At 43.2% G+C, this 23,118-nt stretch overlaps 2 protein-coding genes across 9 annotated transcripts in view; one reads left to right on the top strand and one right to left on the bottom strand.

The window, feature by feature from the left end:
* Window positions 1–307: 307 nt before the first annotated feature.
* ZNF410 (zinc finger protein 410) overlaps window positions 308–23,118 on the bottom strand; it is a 23,825-nt gene continuing 1,014 nt past the window's right edge. Inside the window, exons 1-11 of one of the 8 annotated variants that reach the window (XM_074585215.1) lie at window positions 22,264–22,971; window positions 21,766–21,907; window positions 18,119–18,315; window positions 8,767–8,902; window positions 8,244–8,477; window positions 7,760–7,951; window positions 6,715–6,874; window positions 5,708–5,889; window positions 2,887–2,976; window positions 1,689–1,814; window positions 464–1,117 (exon numbers count right to left, since the gene is read on the bottom strand). In XM_074585215.1, the coding sequence (XP_074441316.1) occupies window positions 933–1,117; window positions 1,689–1,814; window positions 2,887–2,976; window positions 5,708–5,889; window positions 6,715–6,874; window positions 7,760–7,951; window positions 8,244–8,477; window positions 8,767–8,902; window positions 18,119–18,151 (1,338 nt within the window). In that variant the 5' untranslated portion in view covers window positions 18,152–18,315; window positions 21,766–21,907; window positions 22,264–22,971 and the 3' untranslated portion in view covers window positions 464–932. Of the gene's footprint in view, window positions 1,118–1,688; window positions 1,815–2,886; window positions 2,977–5,707; window positions 5,890–6,714; window positions 6,875–7,759; window positions 7,952–8,243; window positions 8,478–8,766; window positions 8,903–18,118; window positions 18,316–18,442; window positions 18,932–19,130; window positions 19,390–19,580; window positions 19,706–20,030; window positions 20,170–21,765; window positions 21,908–22,263; window positions 22,972–23,118 lie in introns of those variants that run through there. The other 7 variants (XM_074585214.1, XM_074585213.1, XM_074585216.1 and 4 more) reach the window with 7 other exon arrangements.
* The window catches only part of FBXO33 (F-box protein 33), a 20,158-nt gene continuing 19,660 nt past the window's right edge, over window positions 22,621–23,118 (top strand). The window contains exon 1 of the mRNA XM_074585211.1: window positions 22,621–22,637. The gene's annotated coding sequence lies outside the window, so the exon portion shown is untranslated. The remainder of the gene's footprint in view (window positions 22,638–23,118) is intronic.

Raw genomic sequence — 23,118 nt, 5'->3', positions numbered from 1 at the left:
TGGCCCAGGTTGCCCGGAGGTGGTAGATGCCCCATCCCTGGAAACATTCAAGGTCAGGTTGGACCGGGCTCTGAGCAACCTGATCTAGTTGAAGATGTCTCTGCTCATTGCAAGGGGATTGGACTAGATGACCTTTAAAGGTCCCTTCCAACCCAAACTATTCTATGATTCTATCATTCACATCAGATCCTGATTCACAGGTACCTGTGAAGCTTCTGCAAGAACCTCCAAATTACAATACCTGTACCAACAGCAGCGCTACCTTTACATTCAGCTCAAAGCATTCTCTTCCCACAGAAGCCATTATAGGTGCACAGTATCTTAGCAAAACTCTGCATGATTAGTAATGCTAATTCTGAACAAAGTCTTTTAAGTTAACAAAAATTCAAAACATCTACATGGTAGACTCATTTAACGAGCTTGATACACCAAAAAGCTTTTGGAGGAAAAAGTGACCAGGGAAGACAGGAAAAGAACACGTCAAATGTAATTAAATGATATCAAGTAGTACATTTATTTCAGATAGTAAGTCAGCTTCTGACAGTGAGATGTATTAGAATATAGTCTCTGAAGGTAAAGGATGGGAGGAAGGCCTGTTGCTCAAGATACTGAATGTCTGTACAGTGCCTAGCACAATGATGGTCCTTAACTGGGGCTCCTAGGTGCTCCAGCAAAACAAACGCTTTAGGCTTTAGGAGAATGGACTGCATAAACAGTTTTGAAATGGCGTTCCACAACATGGGCTAAATGACACCTAAGCAGCAGACTTCATCTTTTAAGTTCTGCAGGAGAGAAACTTGGTCCAGTAGGTCTTCTCCAACTCCAGTTGGCCCCATTCTCCATCTACCCACCTGCTCTGTGCACAGTTAAAGCAACGTTCACTCATCCCACTGCAACATGGTGAGCCTCTAGGAGAAATGATCGATCCCACTTCAGTCACCACATATAAGAGGGCGGAAAAAAGAGCAGCTGGTCTCACCCTCCTCTACTCCAATAATAGACTCAGTGTCTGGCAGGTGCAGAGACTCAACACCAAGGCTGGGCTGAGAGTTCATGGAGATGAGATTCTTACTATGCACTGTAGATTCTTCCAGCAAACTGCTGCCCATCAGTGACTCTATTGTGGAAAAAAAAAAAAAAACGTAAACCAAAATTCTCATGATGTAATGATACTGCAATGTAAGATACAATCCCTGCCCTACTCTAAGTCACTTGGACTTTTTCCCTAGACACCTACTTTATCTGTTCCTGCTTTTTGGGCATACGGTGCTCCAATGGATGGTAATGCCTATATTTATTGGTTTTGAGCTTTAGTATGGTAGGATCTCATGCAGACTTTGCTTTCTCCTGAAATAATTCACATTGCATAAAAACTCAGGCTGCTTACAACAAGAATACATAACAAAGGGCAGAAATTCCATGTAAAAAAACCGCAATACGCTAGATTCATGTTAATTTTGAAAACAATAAACCTATCTGCTCCTTGACCACAATACAGAAATACACCTTTTTCTTCTATCCTAGAAAAAGGGAGGTTGAGCAATCCATCCTCACCTCCAAGAGGAAGAGTCTTTTATTCGTTACTGGCTTGTGGTCTCCTATTTTCAGGACAAACATCTTCCCTTCTCTTCGACCATCCACTAATTCCTTCCTGCACTTCTCCACAGCGAATGCCCTCCCTTCCTTACCTGGCTGTTCTCGCTCTCTGCTGCCAGATGTTCCAATTCGGGAGTGGTGTTTCCTCATATGCACATTTCTGCTACCACTCTGGGAAAATGTCTTCCCACATATTTGGCACTGATGGGGCTTCACTCCTTGGAGTAGAAGGGGAGAAAAAATATCCCAAGAATTACCAAATTGGGAATAAAGACTTCATCAACCAGAAGCAAATAATACTCTTTTGAAATGGCTGTTGACACCACTGTTGCTAATTATCAGTGAAAAAATACAAATGAGAAATATTATTCCTGTTTCCTGGAGAACAAGAAGCTTCCAGAACAGAAAAGGTTTAGGCATCAGTATTGCCAGTTGTTGGAAGTCTCAAGAGTGAAGAGTAACATAAAGTCTTCAAGGCTGATATATGAGAGGGAACAAGTTATTTGGAATCTCTTACGCAGTGACATGGAAAGTCAACAACTTGCAGCACCTGGTTTACATTACTGAGTAGAGACTGGATGGTGACTTGTCACTGTGAAAGGATTCCCATTTTACCGAGCAGTCCATCATTTTCACAATACAACATGTATGACGTCCATAGGTGTGAGCTCAATAGCACGGAAGCAAAGGAGACAGGAAAGAAAAAGCGTGGAGAACTAGGGCAGTCCCAAAAGTTACTACCCCAATAAAATCTCCTTTTTCCCAAACAAGCCATATTCATAGTGTGCTGATGATATTTAAGATAGATCGATCAAAACAGAAGGCGGAAGCTTTGAAACACTTGTGAAATACATTTCCATCTAATGTTTTGTCCAATTACAAGTATGTAGCATTAAAAAATAAAGGAAAACCCTACCTATGGCAGAAACCCACTCATGAGAGATTTCAGATTTGAATGGCTTTGATAAATATATAGAGGTGCTAGATTCTCTCTTTTAAATAAGAAAATGGTAGCTATAAAACAGATATTCACCTTCATGACATTTTAGAATCAATTTAAAAAATAAATTTTAAAAATGTAATTTGAATTTAGAAACATAAAATTTAGAAACAGAACCAAGAGAAAGGATTAAAGTATACAGGCTACAGGCGCCACAAAGGAAGTCATGAAACACTACGACCAGAAGTCCTGTAGAAACCAGGGGATTTTTCTTTAGGAAATCAAATTGAAGTCCTACAATAAAGATCTTTGCTTAGATAGGTCACAGAATGTCAAATGAAGACTCTTACCTGAGTGGACAACCAAATGTTTCCGAAGGCTGGAGTATTCGGCAAAGGAGCGACCACATCCCTGTGCCTCACACAGAAAGGGTTTTTCCCCTACAAGGGAAAAGTAAGTTCTTACGCTTTGGGATCACTGATTGTCCAAGTCCCTGAGAACAGCCTGCAGATCTCTACCCCATTCTCCCTTTTGGCCTTATACAGAACAAAGTTCAATGGAAATTACACATTAGCCTCCTAAGGCTTTTAAAGCATTCTCTTCATCGCTTTCAAGAGGAAACGCTGCCATTCTTTCTGAAATATTCTTAGATCATCACTTGCTGAAAGTGAAGCAAGGGTCCACTGTTTCTAAATAGATCTTCCAAGTATATAAATACCAAAAGAGTAATATGAAGGTGCCTAGACTATGACATATCTCTATATGCAGGTCTTAACAACCAGCTCTCTGCTTCACACGCTCCCAGAATCCTGTTCCCTTTCTGCCTCTCAGTGCCAAAAATCCCATTAACTGTATTTCCCTTCATATCAGATTCTATACTTTATTTCAGATCAGGCTGAAATCAGCAAAATCCCATGAGAGATGTGTCAGTCATTTATATTAATGTGTGTAGGAACAGTAACTCAAGGCACAATTTGTTCTCATAGGCTGAATTTTGTTATTTTTATATATCGCCACAGCTATTTTTGTATTTGTCTAAATGATGATAAATTGGGAGATGACTACGCTAATGTGATGCAATATAATTAATCTGTTCTAAACACTCTCTTAAGAAAGCCTTACATTAAACTAGAGGTAACTTTTGCCTGCAATATCCCACTAAAGAACCCGATACACCATGTTTAACACTATGATTTCAAGTCTTTGACTGGACTACTGTATCAGAGTAACAGCAAGTCCACGGGAGTTAAGCAAACTATTTTACCTATTTTATTGTCTAACATACACATAGCTCTTTCAGAGTGAACTTTCAGTTTTTAAGGTTGTTTCTACTGTGATTTTGCCCTCAGAAGTCCTCTCCCTACAGTTCATTTCTCAGCTTCCTAGCTGCTCTAGTATTCAACGGATTTGAGCAAAAACGATCAACACAGAATGTTCTGATTGGTGTTACAAGCTGAAATATGTAGCAGATTCTGAAACACTGATTGTACCTTCTGGGTTCTTATAAATATTTAAAACTTTGAAAGAAGGAAGAAAAACTACCATTGACAAAAATAACAGCACGCAGTTCCATCTATAAGAAACCTTAGATCTATTTACACTGGCAGTTTTGGTCTGATCAAACTCTTAACTGCACATTATCAACTTGCAGTTAAGAAAGTTATTATTTACTCCTCCAGAAGCTACTACTCTGTTGGTTGCAGAACACTCACTCTATCATGGTGGATTGTGCATGTGTCAGCTGGGCCTAGTAACTTTATCCGTGCCTTGGCTGGGAGCGCTAAGTGCAAAAGAAAACTGTAAAATCTATGGCTGCTGTTACTACACATTCAAAATTTTATTATTGGTATATATAATTTTTAACTACACCCCAACATCTGCCCCCAAACCGTGTGTTCTAGCTAGACTGCAAATTCTTTAAAATAGCAACCTTTTTCCATGTGTTAGGCAGAAGGCATAAACAGCTGCTGGCAGCCCACATAATCTGCGATTTCGTTTTACTAGAGAGGCCTTGTGCTCTCACAGTTGTCAAGGTTATTTTGAAACGTTAACCAAATGTAATGCAACGGTACCTTCCTAGGCCATCAGGGAATCTCTTCACAATATTCTGAGAGGCTTGAACTGTGTCATTTGTTTAAGTGGTGTGATAACCCTGAGTCTTAAAAAAACAACCAAATAAACCCACCAGAATATTCACTATGAATTTTGCTAACTATTAAATTGCTGATCATTTCAGCAGTAACTTGTATGCGCCTCTGCCTCTCTCAAACAACTTTCTAGGATAAAAACACCTAAAGCACTTCATGCAGTCATCAAGACTTTGGCTGGTACACCGATTTCTAAAAATACTGACAAGGCAGGATCAAATTCTTCAGAGGAGACAGCATAAACAAACCATCTGTAAAATACAGCACTATGAAATAAAGGTTCTTGTTTTATTTAATATAAAAATCTGAGCATGAGTTAAGAGTACATAGTCTCCAGCATATGGTAACATCGTGAATTAGCGTTAGCACAAATGGAGCAGTTTGCATGCCAAAATGCTGCCTTCTAATTATTGCCTTTTTCACTAGACTTTGCTACTATATTTTTGCTATTCATTGCACTGTATTCCTCACTTTCCTGTATCTCTCAAATGTAGTCACTCTACAAGCAGCAGAGGTAACATACACTAGTCAGATTCAGCCAGATGTCAGTACAGCTATGACTGTGTCCACCAGGACTCCACACTGGAGAAGTATTTAAGCTATTGTGCCTTTCAGGAATTTAAAATAGCTTCTTTATAAAAACCAATTACAGCAGTTGTGTTCCCTAACTATTCCCTTGGGAACAGTCTAGTTTCTCCCCAAAACAACACACACCCCTCCCTCCATCAAACAACTTGAGGGGGGAAGGGAATCTTCAGAGCATGGGTCTGAGCAGAGTACAGCATCATCATGTAGTACTGGAAGGGTGAAACCTGTGTGAAATTATACAGGGTAGTAAAGAGGGTAAGCAGTTAATTAGTTTGACCTATAGATCAATGTGAATTGATAGAAAAGGGACGTTAATGAAGGGCAGAGATGAACAACATAATATCCTCAAAAGTTTACGGACAGAGGAGGAAGTGGTTTATTCCTCAGTAAAGACCCCACCCCTGCAGACCACAAATAGGTGAGGTCTAAAACACACCAGTGTGAATTCGTAGATGGTTCTTCAGATTTCCAGCTGTTGTGAACTGCTTCCCACAGCCCAGCTCCGTGCACACAAAGGGTTTTTCACCATTGTGAGTTCTCATGTGCACCTTCAGCCTCTGCAAGACGTAGAAACTTTTTCCACAGCCTTCTGCTGGGCAGGTGAAGGAGCGGTCGTTCCTGGAAATCAACAAAATAGCTGTTTCGTTACCAGCTACTGCAATACATTTTTCATGAACACTCAACTACTTTTGTTTTTTCATTAAACAAAAAGCAGAAATATTTAAATCAAAATGAATTATATCAGAAAATGGAGATACTCGACCAAAGTAAGTGACCTAAGTCCTAAGGAGCTAGAGTCTGGGTGGTCCACTGGGAAGAATTTGTTCAGGTAATATCTTTTCATCATATTACCTTGCATATTCCCAACCCAGAATGATTTAGTAAAGCAGTGCAATGGATTATATAGAAAAGTTGTGGAATTTCAGTCACTGGAGGATCAAAAATGACTGTATGTGTACATATAACATATGCAATTACTGCTGGCCCTGTCTCAGGGCAAAATGATGGGCTCATGTCTACTGGAGTCCTTCCCGGTTTTTAAGCTTCTCACCTACAATTTACCTTAGAGACTGCCCATTTCTTACCTAAAAAAGATTAGGGTTATTTGTTAGAGCAAGCAACTTTGTTCAAGGATTTATAAAAATATGATAGCATCCTGTAAGTTCAAACGTTCACTATACCACAGAAGTGATACCGAAGCTCTTTATTGCGCACCTGTTAAAATACAAATATTCTAAACCAAACACTAACAAGGACTTGCAAAAATAATCTAAAGCTAGTCAAAGTGTTTCAACATAAATGACTTAAAGCAAGCAACAGGCCTAGTATTTCTAAGAGTAATACCAGGTTTTCACAGCTTGTTGACATGAAAAACTAATGCTATCCGAGATACAGTGCACAGTTTTTCAAAGTCATGACAACATAGAGCTTTATTCCGCTCACCGGTGTGTTTTCAGATGATACTTGAAGTGAGCTGGCCACACAAATGTCCGATCGCAGCCCTCAACTGTGCACTTCAGCTTCCTTTCCACACGAGATAAATGAGGAATGGGGCTAGAGTCTTTCGGCTGCCCATCTCCTGAGCAAAGATGAACATTTTCACCTGTAAGAAAAAGCCCAGAAATATCTAAAAAAGATACAGATTACTATAATGTGTCAAATTTAATACATAAAACCAGCATCATATATGACACAGGATGGTAAAGCAAGTATATGCTTGGCTACTAATTGTTTACCATGTGCTACATGCTGCTGCCTAGCCCATAAGAGGGATCAGACACAGATTTGCAAACCTTAGAAGGCCCATAAACTATTCCCAACAAGCTATCTGCATCAGATCAGCTGCTACCAGATGAGGCTTATCACAAGAAGGACAGACAGATCAGCTGCTACCAGATGAGGCTTATCACAAGAAAGATAGAAAGCCAATGCATCAAAAATTGTAAAAATTGTTTCTATATCAATATCAACCAACTAATTCTAAATAGGGTAACTATTTTTAAAAATGCCTTAGCTAAAAAAAGAGATATTGCATTTGTTTGCAACTATTTATTAAAATAATTAGCTCACAAAGCATGTCACTAAATCAAATTCTCCAGAAAGCTGATCTCCAAACCCAGCAGAGCTAAGAAGAACGCATGAATTACAGTATGCATTAAAAATAGATATCTGAAAGTGAAAATGAAAGTTGAAATACAAGCAGCTGCAGTCAGAAAGAAGATACTCTTTACATGTACCAGAGAACAGGCGGACTACAGTGGAACTGCTGGCTCCACTGAAGTTCATTCCCTGAGAAAAACTGAGGAGCCTATTTATATTGCAGAAAAATTACACGATTGTTCTGTATAATTCTGTCACTGATGATGTGAAGACACATCAGAATAGATTAAAAGCAAGAGAGAGTGAAAGAGAGAGAAAGAAACGAGCCGAAACTAGGGGCCCTGTATGGAACATTCAACTTTTGAGACAGAAGCAGGGGATTTCCTACCATTATTGCTTGCTTTGGCATTCTTAGCGAGCTGTGCACGAGTGGCAGCAATTAAACTGTCATGGGCCAATTCTTGGACTCGTAGGAACCATGGGGTACTGCTGTCTGTGCTATCATGAGAGAGAAAGTCATTCCCAGAATCTTCTGCTTCATCTTGAACAAAGACCAAGTGCTCTGCTGGAGACCCCAGCCCTAGAAAAGAAGAAAACTTAATGAAACAGAAGGATGATGTAAGCAAGGGAAATTTCTTTTGCTTCCCAGAGGCTAGTGTTCATGGCATAGAGCCAATAGCTCCACTGAAAAAGTCATCACTGACATTGGAGGAGGCTGATGGTGATTAAATGCTCCTGAAATACCCAATAATGCCCAGCAAATTTCATGATCTTTCCCCTTCATAAGTAGCAGGGACAGAGTTGTACTTGTACCTCCTGCATTCTGTTGTCCAAGACATATCCAGCCAGATGACAAACAGAAGGAGAATTACCTGCTCTTGTTAGGTTGAGGAGAATAAATGAAGTGCTATCACTGGGCTGGAGGTCTTGCAATAAACTGGAAGTCTCTGGTGTTGACAGAAGTTCAGATGGTTTCTGTACATTCTGTGCCCTTGTTTCCTCTCCATCAGGGCCCACATTTACCTGTAGACTTCTCAAGACAGCAGATGAAGAAACATCTTTGGAAGAATTAGTGTGACTTGGAGAAGTGAGATCTCTTTCATCATCTAGTGAAGAAAGTGAAACAAGAGTAAACCAAAATATAAATACACTATGAATAAAAGATACCTGTGAAGTTATTTTTCTAGAAAAAAAAGTAGAACTTGAGAGAGACTGGAGGAAGGAATTTTCTAACTAGTCAGACTGCACTTTAAATGAGAAAAGTTTCAGTCACCCTTCCGAATTTGTTCCCCCATCCCTGGAATGCCTTATCAGCAGGAGGCAGTGCGCCACAGTGGCACGGTAAGACAGCTGTATGAAGGGCACGCTCGCAAAGATCTGCTGCATAGATTTTACCTGGCAACATGAGTCTGTTGCATTCTGAGGTCTCAGTAACAGGAAGGAGAGAAAGACAGGTGATGTCTTTTGGTTCTGACTCCACCAGCCCTTGCCCCAGTGGAATAGAAGTATTCTGGACAAATTGAACCAGCAGCTGAAAAAAGATACTGCAGATTAGGTCAAGAGCAGCACCAATCATTTAAAAAGGTACTAAACCCAGTCCATTACCCCCTACTGTCTTGTAGGAGACAATGAATATAATCCCATGAACACATATCAAAGTAAATGGAAGCTTTTCAATTTACATTAATCACAAAGAAGGAGTTGTTTATATTTGTCATCACTTCTTTAACATACAAGAAACAGCTCTGGATCATTGCAGACTACTCAGAAGGCTACTTAGGCTATACTTCTTTTTAATTAATCTTTTACCAAGATAAATTTTACCAATATATGCTGTGTTTTAAGGCATATATTCCTTTTTAATTAATCTTTCACCACTTGATACTTTACTATACTCTAACTTTACAAGTAAATGTTTTCTACGGTCAGCTTTTAGTACAGGAATTTTTTTAAATGTTCGTCTTTAAATACTTAACTGAAAGAAAGTTGGCCTTTTTTAAATAAAAAAAAGCAAGCAAAAAACTAGTTGCAAAGATGTCTAGCTAATGGCTATTCAAAATAGGCAGATAATGATCAGAGGAACAATGCTGGGATGACAAGGGGGAGAACAGAGACAGCCTTATCCATCCAAATCAGCTACTCCTAAACCCATCAAAGATGGACAACTAAAGCCATTGTCCTTCCTGTGAAACCCACCCACTAAGGGGATTCAACAGTAGAAACTCTCTCCAGAATACTATGCAAAATAAGGGTGACTATTGCATAAAGAGGTATAAGACTTATACTGGGATGCATTCCCTGGGGAGGACTTTGGGATTGAATAAGAGATTTGGGGGATTTATTACGCATTTTTTAAGGGAAAGGCCAAAGGCAGGAAAAGGAAGGAATCAAGGTGGAATCAAGGGCAGAACAAACAAGGGAAAATGGAGGGAGGAAAATAAAAGAGGCCCATTACATATAAGCAGGAAGTTGGTCAATTCTGTTGTCTGGCACAACATAACCATTGCAGTCTGTCCTGTCTTCTTATTAAACTCCATTCCTAACCATTTCCTGTGTGATGCCGCTCTCTAGAGTGTGTGTGTGTCATATGCTAGTGAACTCCAAGCCAGACTAGTTGGCAAGCAGAATGAGAGGTGTGGGGACGTACCCTGGAGAAACCCATGAAGGTTTTCTCTAGGCAGCAGCCCTTGGAAACAGAATCAGGCACTTTGTGCTGCCTGTGTTTATGTGGGTAAAGCTACAAGCGTCCTACTACCTGCGTTAATCTGTTTGGTACCAGTCACATCTGTCTGTGTGTGTGTGTGCACACCTGTTTGAAAATTGTACTAAACCCCACTAGTGGCTGGATCTAAGATCAGAAATAGAGAGCAGCCTTCATCTTGATGGGCCCAGGAGGTGAGAGATGCCCAGGTGACTCGGTCCAGCAGATTCAGGTATCCTTAACATCAGTCAGCTCTGGCAATGCAAAAATTACTTCTGGCTAACTCCTAAAAATCTTGAGTTATAAAAAAGGAACCTGACACTTGAAAAGGAACTGGAAGTCAGCGAAATGCCTTTCCTCACCCCTGAAAGTCTTCCCATATTTAACCAAGTTCAGAGCAGCAAAGCATGCACCTTGTTTACTCATTCTGTCCCCTTGACAACATCTCAAGCTTTTGTCAGACTACTGGAGATAACGCTGGACTCCTTTTTACCTCCAAGGCACAGACACAGAAATGAGACTCTCTTTTTTTCCATTACCAGCGCCACAGCAGCCCATACTAAAATATTCTGATTTAACAAAGGAAGTGCTGCTGGGAGTTAAAAGATAACAGCCTAACTTTTGCAATGGACTGAACTAAGTCTTCTGTGAACTCCACAAGCTTTTTTAACAAATACAGTCTCAAATCCCTGCCCTGTATGGACTTAAACTTCCGGAGACCAGAAAGACTGAAAGGGGTCAGTTGTAACAGATTCAGACACATACTCCACAGTTCAGAGAAAATGCCCCTCAAAACCATATATAAGATCTACTTATTTGGCTGTAAGTTCTGTCAAACAGACTTACTCCTATATCCATATTCTCAAAACATTTTGAAAAACACAGATGAAAGAAATACGGAAAATAATAATATACCAAAAACTTAACTCTCAAATCACTATTCCTTATCTCTAGGAAACTCCTTGACATAAAGATCCTGCATTCTGCTGCTGTCTAGCAAACTGTATGCAACAGACTTCCTTTATTTTTGGCATTTAGAAGGAAGCTGTACAAGACAGTTATTGAAAAGCTACTACCCCCATTGTGACACATTTTAGCATGCATTTACACAGAGTCCAGATGGAATTGTCTGTGCAGTGAGATGGTTCATCAGTGTCAAAAGAAACAGAGTAAAAAAGCAAACTGTAAGCCCATGGTACCTTTGCGATTAAAACCCAACAGTCACCAATAATTTGATTCTTATTTTGTATGTTGTGATTGTCTTAGTATTTAATTTTCAGAACTACTGGCACACAATTCCAAATCGTTTCTATAGCAGATACCGGCCTTTTGAGCCTCTCCTACACCAGGACTAAGTTCATTAAATCAAAGAAACTGCAAAGAAAACTTAATAGTTTGGGCTCTCATTTCTCTATGCTTATTTCCTCTCATGAAAACACTGGAAAAACTGATGCTTCTTCCAACAGTTTTACCTCAAAGAGTTACTGCTGTCACAACCCTGAAGCCTCAGTTGCCCTGAGTAGGTCTCACCTGGGGCTCTCACCCACACCCTCTGCCCAGGGTCTCCATTTAAACACAGGGGCTCCATTTAAGCTCAGCCTGTGCTCCTTAAGTCCCTTTCTGAGCCATGTTGTAGGTTTACCTGTCTCAAACCCTGTCTTCTGGTTGAACCTCAGACTTGTACTGCATCAGTGTCTCCAGCTACTCCTGACTGGACTCTCTGGATAGATCCTGGACCTGGTTCATCACTTTGTCTTGTCCAGGGGCTGTGGACGGACCCTGTTTCCAGCACCTGTCTCTGCCTGCCATGCTCAGGTGCTGCAGGACCATGTCTTGGTCAGTAAGGACACTGATGGCTCCCAGCTCACCCTCGCTTAGGAGCAGCCTGTCGTCACTGACAATTGTGAAGGTAAAAATTAAGTCTCAAAGTCATTCGGATGGCAACATGCCACTTGAACTAGGCCACAAGCCAGACTGCAGTTTGACAGATTAGCATTTTTTCCCCTTAGGTATATTGTAAGATTACCCAGAGGCCCCAGTCAGAAGAGGGAACTATTTTTATGTTGTCAAAAAAATACATAGGCAACAGGAGACAGTCCCTCCCCCAAGGCAATGCATTCTAATTTAAGATTAAAAAAATAGGAGAAAGAAGGGTAAAAAGAGAAGGGAGTTAGGAATAACAGAGCAAGGCAAGCAGAAGAAACAAGTTGGACTAAAAAATGCGAGCAGCAAGATGATTCTAAATTACTGGATTGCCTTTCACTTAAAAGCTGTTCATGATCCCTACTGCTGCCTACTCCACCACAAAACGCGTGTTTTACGGACACTTCTATTTTTAGACAGAAAGTCTTAGATAAAACTTTGCCCCTGCAATAGGAAAGCTTTGCTTTAAACTCTCCGCTTCCACACAGCAACATTAAGCCACCAGGGAAAAGCAAAATGCAGCAGCCACAAACAGATGTTCAAAAGAAAATAGATCCTTTTCATTTTCTTTGTAAAGTAGTAACAGGCTAGTACAGAGAATTAAAAGGGGGGCAAAAGAAGCAGAAGTAAACAAAAGGACGTGAATCATGTTCATTGTTAAAATGTGGAATAAAAAACCCCAATGCTTCCAATAAACTAAAGCAAACCAATCACCAAATATATTCCTCCCAAGTTGTATCTTGGCAGCCACATACCTTCAGAAACCTTCCTTCCTGTTCAAAATCATTGAATACCTTTGTGACAACTAAAGCAACTGGAATATGTGAAAAATAACCCCAACAACTAATTACAAGCACTGTGTGCTGCTTTCTTAAGTTTCTTTCAATTTGTTTTTTCAGCTGAAAGCAAATTGGAAATTGTAGGGATATCTGGTAATTGGCTATTTAGCATAAAAGACAGACTAGGAAGAGAAGAGGTGATAAATTAAACGTGCAGATACACAAACTCTTAACAAACTGCAGATAAGAGAGAGTAACAAAGACCAGAACTCCTGGAACACTGATGGATGGGCAATTACGGGAACGACTTGAATGTAACCTTGAAGAAATTCGACCAGAAACTTTGCAAAAGATAGGAAGAATATTAACATGGGTTACGACAACACATCTTGTGGGCAAGAGCAAACTTCTTATGGGATATGGGGGGAATTCTGGGACCAGGTAAAACTTATTATTAAGGTGTCTTAAGAGGAGGCTGTGAGAACATGAAAAACTTATGGATGTTTAGGGGAAGGATCAAAGGCGGGGAAAGGGAGGGATCAAGGTGGACAGGAGAGGAACAACCCTAAGGAACAGGAAAGGGGTGGGGGTTAATATGGGTTGACCACATGCTAGCAGGCTGCAGATCAGTATGCTGCTCTGCCTTGTCACTGTAGTCTATCCCATCTTCTCAAATGCTGTTTGCTCCTAAATAGTTTCTCAGTATGTTCATGTAGCTCAGTTCAAGTTGGACTAGCTTGTGAACAGGACAAAACCACAATCTGGAAACCCAAGATCTTGGCCAGAGGCTGGATTAAAGGGCCCAGGGCCTGGAGATGGATACTGGAAGGACTCAAGGTCTGGCAGTGACTGGACATAACTGTGACGGTGAGTATGTCCATCAGCTGAGAGAGGGCACATGTGTGATATGCTAGCAAATTTCAAGCCTGATTACCTGATGAGTAGGAACAGAATTAGGCCATTTGTGGCCTTCCTTGTTCCATGTGAATGCCATTTGTGTTTGTGGGTGCCTGTAAAGGTACTGTCCTGCCATATGTTAGTGTTTACAGCCATACGTGCCTGTACTGTCTATGTGTGCGTGGGCGCATGTTTGCAGTTCAGGCTCAGTCTCAGCCTTTTGCCTGCAGCTGGGAACCGTCCAGTGGTCTCTTGTCTGAAGGACCAGGAGCGGAGGAATCTCTCAGAAGCTACAGATTGTCAGATCTCGTAACCACATAATATCTGGCATGACAAACAGGATCCAGATGGGCTGTAAGTATTCCCAAGATGGTGTCTATAGAATCCCTACGCAAGAAGGGGACTGATCCTTCGCAAATATGGCCAAAATGCTAGAATTTGTAACCAAGCAGAGAGGACATCTTGGGGCACCTGAATAGGAATAGTTAGGGAAACTGAATGTACAGAATATTAACAGAACACAGAAGGAATGATAAGAGGTGTAAAGTGGCTTTATAGCTAAGATATGCCTTGGAATTTGAAACAAATTTTAATATTAATTAATTGCAATGGATGACATCCTCAACTGAGAGATTCAAACTTTATGAGCTAGATGTGAGTCATACAGAGAGAACCTATAAGACTTGGAGGGACAATTATGAGCAAAGTTCAGCTGCATCTTGCTATGAAGAATTTTATTTTTGACTCTGCCATACCACCTTCTTGAATATACCCTCCTTTTACTCTTCTGCTGAAACACCACATAACTCTGAAAATCCTGTAAGTAATGTAGACTGTGTATGTACTAAAAATGTAAAATATTTCTTAGCTCTTGTCACTAAACAAATAATTGTCATCCCTGACGGCCAAGAAGAGATGGTTGGACAGGATGATTTCAGGGTTTATCACCACAAGCAGTACAGAATGCTTGTGTTACCAAGAAGCTTATATAATGCTCTTGACCCAAGGGGGGAAACTAACCAAAAAAAACCAAGCATTGAAAAATCTGTTTAACGAACTGGGACTCCATCCTAGAGATCCTAAAAATAACACAGAACACTACAGAAATAAAAGAAAATACGTCCATCTGGGATGGACTGGGTTGAAGTTTGTGTCCCATAACAGAACCTCTTGATCAGATGATTCAAAAGCCAAGAAGTGTCAGGCAGCTGCTTGCTTTGAAGTGGGGGTGGCTGGGAGGGACAGGGGTCCCAGCCCAGCTACTAACTTTCAGATCTATTCTACCACCAGACAGCTGGACTAGACTCGCAGAGCAGCAGGGACCACGTTTTTAATCGATACTGTTTCGGTTCTAAATTTAGCCAATGAACCACTACAAAGTGAAGAGGTCAAAACAACATTTAGCAGAGGGGGAGGGGAAAGGAGGGGCTGGAGCTGAAGGGCGCAGAGGGCAAAAGGCTCATTAGCTGGAAACTAGGATGCCCTCCTCCCCGCATACAATCTGTGGGGAATTAATTCATTCCCAAGAGCCCTTCCTTGAGAGGTGCTAATGAGGAAAGAGAAGCTAAAATACTTCCCTCCCCCTCCTTTTCAATAGCCTTTCAATTCAATTTATAGACCAAAGTTGTAGTTCACTTGATTGTGCTGGAGCTCCCCCGACAGCAGAAAGCACCCTGCAGTGCAACTGTGTGGTGGAGGTGGCTGGAAACATTTGCAATTTTAACGAATCACCCTTAAGGCTTAAAGCATGCAAAATGCAGATCTTATCAGTTCCCTGAGGAATGCTGGTAATACAGCTTTGAGGGCAGGGAGTCGGAAAAAAAAAAAAAAAAAGCAGACCCATCTGCCCGTACAAACTGTCTCCAAACCAGCTTTGTACCTTCCTACAAAAGGAGGGTTCACCTCAAGTATTAAACGTTTACTGGCACATTGGTGGCTTCTTTAGGCATAAAAGCAGTAGCAAAGAAGTTCATGCAATCCATCCATAGTGCTTTGATTAGTATTATCTAGATGTCACACAAATACAGTTAGCTCTTAATTAATACCTTTCTCCCATGGTAGGGGATATGAAAGAACATCAGTGGCTATAAGAATTATGGTGCCGTGGCTCACCAGAGGACATAAAAATTACAACTGACTTTCAGAGATACTTGAACTACTCTTTGAGAAAGGTGTAAAAAGTTTCACATTAAAGGAGTAGAAAATAGTACTAATTAACACTCAGCTTTCACAATCAGAACCAGAAAGAGGGTGTGTATAGATTTGGTAATTCACAATGCAAATTATTCCCAATTTGTAGTATAAAACAGCCTTGATCAAGATTGAAGAACATGATTTAGAAGGCAACATCTATGGAAAGGATGCCCTCTGTAATCATACTAGCTTTCACGCTTCAGGCCCGTTCCTACTGAGAACAGCCTACTCTGTTCTGGGCTTGCTGGGAAGGAAACGCAACTCTGCTAGGGGGAAATAGGACTGTTATGTAAACATGCCTAATTAACAAATACCTTGCTGAAGTCAAGAAAATACAGGCCCACTTACAGCTCCTATTTGAGAAATAAGCAAACAAGAATTCCAACTATCCTGGTCCCTGGCTGTCAGAAATAATCTATGGGAATCGACCCACTCACAGACTGAAGTTACAAAGTCCACCACCTTATTGTTCAGAGCTGGGAGAATATTTGATAGAAGTTATGAGATATAATCCATAAAGCAAGAAAAAGGAACTCCTTTTGCAGCCCACACTGAGATTACTCAGGGCTACTATTAATTTGCAGCTACTTTTCCTGCATAGTGTGATTGGACTTCAGCTGCCCTGTTAAGACACAAATACCTTACCGCATCACCTGGGCTGTGACGAATTACCAGCATGTAATCATCATTCTCTTTAGAGTATCAGTTTAAGATACCTGCTGTATTGCATATGGACTGAAAAGGGATAGAAAGAGAAGACTCAATAAAAGCCATTCTATTTACACTTGTGAACTTCCCCAAAAGGTACCTCACAGCAGTACTAAGTCCTCTGCTCTAGGACCTTCGCATTCTGAAGAGGTAAAGCTGAGAATCAAAAAAGCAAGGACACAAGGCAATATAGTCCTCTGCACTTTTACGTGGAGGAATGTACAGATAGCTGCCTAACGGCTATTCAGCCTAAGACAAAGTTAAGAAACAGAAGATGTAATAAATGGAACACACTGATACAATTGTGTTGAATGTAACAAACTGCAGACAGTTATATCTAGCAAACTACAGGTTAGAGTAACAAAGACCAGAACTCCTCAGACACTATCAATAAGCCACCACTGAAGTGAAATCTTGAGAAGGTTCAACCAGAACTTCTGTACCTGGTAAGGAAACAAAATTGGGTTATAGGAAAGACCAAACTTATTATTGGATGCAACAGGGACTGCAGGATGTGGAAAACTTATGATGCAATGTTTAGGGAGAGGATCAAAGGAGGAATTGTTGTGGGTAAGTGGAGAAAGAACCATGGGTAGAGGGGAGAGAAGAGACTCCAATGACATGTTAGCTGGCTGCTGATCAATATACTGCTGTGTCTGATCACTGCAGTGCCTTCTATCTACTTACTAAAATATTCCTAAATATTCTCCCTGCAAATGTGTGCACTTCTAGGGAACTTCTAGTTGACTAATGCATGAGTAGGAGGCAAACAGTCTGGAAAAACCCAAGATTCCAGCCAGAAACTGGCTAAAAACCTCTGTGTCTGGGCACGGATACCAGAAAGACTTTAGGCCTGGCAGAGACCAGACACATCTGTGAATGTGAATACATACGAGTTGAGTGATGAAGGTATAGATATATTCCACTAACAAACTTTCGTGTTGTTCGTGCTGTTTGTGTTTACCTCTTAAAGGTCTTTTACCTGTGTATGCGTTAATCTGTTTGCAGCCAGCTGTATGTGCACTGTGTGCATACACACACACATCACTGCAATTCACACTCAGCCATGCTACAGGCTGAAGCTGGGAACGGGCCAGCAGCCTCCCACCGAGCAACCGGGATCCCCTAGGTGCTGCTGCCTACCACGTCTGCCAACTGCTTAATGGAAACATGAGTACTTTAAAAAACAGAACTGGCTGATGCTAGTAGAATAATCCAGACTCCCCAAAACCGAGTAAAGTCAATTTGGTTTGAGGGAAATAAGTAGTCAATACAGTAATTTATTTTATTCTTGTAACAGAAAGAACATTATAATAGTGAAAAAAATAATGTAACCTGAGAACAGGCAAGAGTATTGGCTGACACTTCAAAGGAGGGTAAAAATCCTGCAATATTCTTTAATCTTTTACCATTCAAATTAAAACATGGAAGCATTAGAAGATGCCACCGTAAATATTTTGAGAATTAATATGTAAGCAGCAAACTCTTTTTCTAAGTGTTGCCCATAAGCGCTCCTGGAAACCAAACCCAATTCATAATTGCTCACCTCAGGTTTGGATTCTAACTCATCCGATAACATTGATTCAAGTGTCCGATTCCTGTCGCTGTCCTCAGCAAGGCACAGATTTTTTTTTTTAGTTCAAAGAGAAGGGCGCTCCCTGCTTATTCTCATATTTTCCTAAGTGTTAAACAGTGTGGTGGTCCTTCTGCAAGAAGCTGTGTTATGCAAGTATTCAATTTAACCTGAAACAATAAAAAAGAAAATATAAAGAGACAGGAACCAAAAAACAAGAGCAAAGCAAAAAAGAAGTGAGCAGATGTTGCATGTAACTGTAAAATATACTTTTAAGTACTGGGAAAAGTCATTTACCCAGGTTCCTGCATTTCTGTTGTCTTTGAGTCAGCAAAATAACATCCTAACGTGGCAAAATTAATTTTCAGAGGCTATTTACCACATTTTCTTTGCAACAGCTCCTTTTCAATGTAAAATTGAATTGTTTGTCCTGGAAACTTATGGGTTCAACTGAAAAATCACATGGAGCATGCAGGAGACAAGGAAGCTGAATTCCCAGCCTGCAAGACAGTGGAATTATCCAAACTGTTGATGAAAAGCAACCATATACAAACAACCTGTCACCAAGAAACCCCTGCTTTTCCTGTCTGTCAAGATGTTACATTTCTGATTATGAGAAATATCTTGATGAACACAGGTAGGTTAGAAATTATTTCAGGAATACCCAAGTGATGTTTCTTCTTTGGGCTACAAGGGCAAATGACTACAGGTTTCTATCTATTTTTGCCTACTGGGAAAGCACTCAGACACTAATGATGGGAGAAGAAACTAAACTATGTACAGTTCTCCCCCCCCATCATAATTACAAATCTATTGAATATATTAAAAAATAATGAGGATACTGGATTGGCTAAAAAGAGAACTTAAAAGCTGTCCTCTAGTACTCCTGGCAGCAAGCAGCGTGGCAGAAGGCGCTCCGTACAGGAGCCTCATCTTCTGCCGTGAAGGAACAAGACAAGCACAGTGAAAGCAGAGTAACTCGGACCAAGGCACACAAGCACCGGAATAGCTGGGGAACATCCCGGCCCGTTCCCCCACTGTCCCCTTTCGTCCCGCAGCCGGGAGGGGCGGGCCCCGAGCGACCCACGGGGACGAAGACCAGAGCTGCCAGGCCCGGCTGCCCGCGGGGGACACCCGCTGGACGCCGGCCGGATCGCGGAACGGGGTTGGGGGGGAGAGGGAGGCCCTGTCGCCACGGGGGCGGGCGGAGAGCCGAGGTCCGGCGGGGCCCGCGCCCCTCCCCCACGCCGGACAGGTGCGCCACCCCTCCCCTACGGCGGGGGCCAGTCCCTCGCTGCGAGGGGCGACCCCCGGCGGCGATGAGGGGACGGGCCGCTCGCCGGCCGCTCCCCGGGCTGCTCGGCTCCCGTGCCCCGCAGAGGGCGGAGAGTCCTGCAGGAGCACCCCGGTCCCCTCCTCCCCCCGCCCGCCTTACCGGCATCTCCGCCGCCCGGATGTGACGAAGCACCCGACCGGAAATTCCAGAGGCACGGGGTGGGGGGGCAGTACCGCTCCTCCAGCTCTATGGTGAGCGCTGTGAGGAGCGCCGCTTCCGCCCGCCGCTTCCGGCCTCCCCCCTCCGGCCTTACCGGGTGCAGGTGCACGGCAGCGCCGCCCCTCCAAGGCCTCCTAGCGCTCCCCCCGCGGCCCGGACGGGGCAGCGCCGGTGCCGCCCCGAGGATCCTCCGCGGGGAACCTCCCGCCGGTCCCGGGAGCGGGGTTCTGCCGCCTCCCTCAGCCCCGAAAGCCGGTGCTGTGGTGTTTCCCCGGCTCCATCGGGATCGTTACTGGGGCTGCAGTGCTCAGCACTGCAGCCCGATTCCGCTTAAAATAACCTTGTGGTTCAGACAATGTTTTACAGGTGAAGATTATGCAGGAAGCTTACTGTCAAGTTCTGCGTTTAACTGCTGAACTCTTTTCTTCATCATAAATTAGCGCAGAAGACACGTTACTTCAGTTTGTTACAGCACATGTGGAAACACCGGTTTCCCACTAGTGCTCGGTTCCTGTTTCTGCTTTGCTCTGACGTGGGGTGTCTGTTCTAGCAGCTGGTGATGGAGAACTCCCGCGTTCACGGCAGCTCATTAATGACACACACCAAGTTAGTAATTCCAGAAACGTGTGTCTTATCAATGTACCTAAAAATCAAGAAGGGACTGAGTAATTAAGAAAGCTTGTACTTTGGTTTTTGCTCATTAGCCTTATCTCGTATCTGCCGGTCAGCAGGACGGACGTCCTGAAGCAGCGGGGGATTGGCAGCCTCTGGTCTTGACATCAGCTGCTGAACTGATGACCTTTAGGTCCAGTGAACTTTAACTAGTCCTTTGTAGCTTTGGATCCACGTGTGATTCCCGACTCCCATGCCAGAAAAGGACTGTGCTGGGGCTGGTGTTGCTGAGCAATGAGAAGCCCAGTGATATGGGAGTAACGCAACCGGAGCTGTCAGGGCTGGCAAAACCAGGTTCCCTGGGGCCGCCTGGGCACACAGCCCCTTCTGATCCATGGCGGACTGCAAGAACCTGTGGTTGCTTCCCAGGAAATGACTGTTGTTATCTGCCTGTGAACTGCTTTGGAATGGTTTCCTCTCTTCAGCCCCTCTAAGATGTGCGGTATGGCTCCTCTGCCTTTCAGCCATTTGAAATATTTGATTTGCAGCTTAAAGATTCACGGTTACCACCCTCGACTTTAAATGTTTAGCGAGTGGCTTCATGGAGGGCTCTGCACTGGAGTTGTACTGACAGCCTAGTGCTTCAGCAAAAAGATGGTTGACCAGCTGCTTCCTGGAGCCACCCAGTAACTCCCTGAAGTCTGCAAGCAAGTTAAATGCGTGTCTTTTTCCGAGGTATTATCCCATCAACTTGCAGTCACTGCATTAGTACTAACAAAAGATCGCACCGTGAAATCAGCTCTCAGTCAAGCTGAAGCACATTTCTGATGTCCAAGGCAGGGCAAACTGTGATTCAATGCCCAGAATCGTCAGCCCCAGAGATTTGTTTGCCCCAGTGCCGCACTGGCCATGCAGATAGATTGAATTGGGGAACTGCACCAAGTCTGGCATTTATCATGTTGGACTTGGCCATGGCTGTGACAACCTGAAGCTTTAGACAGACACAGTTACTCACTCAAGCCTACAAAACTGAAGGTAAGAGCTCCCAAGACTGAGTTTTTTAACACGACCCCACTAAGCTGGAGCTGAGTAAGTGACCATGCAATGGTCACAGTAAAAGTGTTTATTATCACAGGGACAATCCCAGCATGCCACATTTGCTGTTCCAATACAACCCAACAAAGGCAACAGGAAATGCAGAACTACTAACTTCATAAACCATTTTTTCTTGAGGCCACTTTGGTAATCCCAGGGCACTGAATCGTAAAGCTTGATTCAGTTGCATTAAGATATTTAGTAATCTTGGAAGTCCTTTGACTCATCATCAGCCCAACAATGTGGAATTGTTGAGTAGGTATTAAAATATGGCGACGTGTAGGTGCACAAGTTCCTTTCATTTGCATCCTTCTAGACCAGATGAGTTTGGCTGCTTCAGAGCTTGCATCTTGACTGCCTGGGGAATTTTGGTCTAATCTGATAGGGGAACCTGCCGTGGGAGTAGCTCAGCGCTTACCTGAGTTGTTTATGCAGGTCCAAATCACTGGCGCAGGTGTGTGAAGCAGCACTGGTCCCCGATGGGAAGAAGAATTATCCGTCTGGGAATTTCCTGCAGTCTCACTTTCTCAATAACATCTGTCCCTCCAGGATCCTTCTCTCTAATCAAGGAGAAATCGAAGACTCAGTCACGTTTCCCCCATGACCAGACTCAAGCAACGAGAGCAAAGAGAAACGATACTGGTTTTTCACCCCAGAGAGAAAATGGCTAGTCATGGAGTAAAGGGAGAGCGGTGTTTTAGATTTGGTTATCGATAAATCTGTTTATAATGGGACTCTATTCTAAATGCAGAGAGGAGCCTACACTTTATTTCTCCTAGCACATCTTTTGTTCCTTCATGTGTACATTTCTGTACGCCCAAATATAACATTGTTATATAAACTCATGTGCATTATTCTGAGATACCGGCAGTACTCAATTTTATTTCAACAAGGTTTTTAAAAGTGTAAAACTTACATGTAAAATTGCAGTTAACTTCGCTTTGACATTCAACCTTTGCAGCATCAGTACGTAACAGATTTTTAAATTCTCTCAAAAGCCCGTGCACACCCGAGAAGGTACCTTCATAGGATCATAGAATGGGTCGGGTTGGAAGGCACCTTAAAGATCATCTAGTTCCAACTTCCCACACCTACAGCTGATGTTGGCGCGGGTACTACAGAGCGGATGAATTTTTAAAAGAGACTGAAAGGACCAAGATTTGGAGACGTTTCTCATGCATCCCCCCCGGGCTCACATCCAGTCCTGTCACATGCCGGACCCTCCGTCGCGCTTCTCCCGTCCTGCCTACTCAGCGCCTTTCCCGCCGCGGCAGCTGGAATGCTGCTGAGGTAATTGCGCCGGCTGGAAGGCGGGTGGGCAGACACAGGCCTCCACGCCGCCGCCGCCCGGCACCCTTTACACGGTTCCCTCAACACGAGGCCCAGCGCTCCCACAGACACCGGCCGCGGGCCTCCCGCCGCACTGCGTGAGGGGCGTAGGAGCCGTTTGAGGGGGAGGGGGGGGGAAGGCCTCAGGGCACCCGGACGCTCCCGCCCCCAGCTCGGCAGCGGGGCTGGGACGGCTCCGCACGCTGCCCCCGCCGCCGGGGGACAGGGTGGTGGCGGCGGCGGCCCCCGTGTGCCGGCAGGGAAGGGTTAACGGCCACCCTGCCCCGGCAGGGGCGGTTGGGCTGGCCCCGCCTCCCATTCGACCGGTAGCACGTTCCATTCTCCCCCCCCGGCGGGGTAATTCCTCCTGCCTCCACCGCGGCAGGAAGAGAGTGTTCAGCCACTCTCCCCGTCCCCCCCCCTCCCCCTTCTCCGGGCTGGG

Source organism: Larus michahellis, chromosome 4, assembly GCF_964199755.1.
Source record: "Larus michahellis chromosome 4, bLarMic1.1, whole genome shotgun sequence".
Taxonomy (NCBI): domain Eukaryota; kingdom Metazoa; phylum Chordata; class Aves; order Charadriiformes; family Laridae; genus Larus; species Larus michahellis.
The sequence above is the reverse complement of the archived record's forward strand: the minus strand, read 5'-3'. Positions and strand labels throughout refer to the sequence as shown.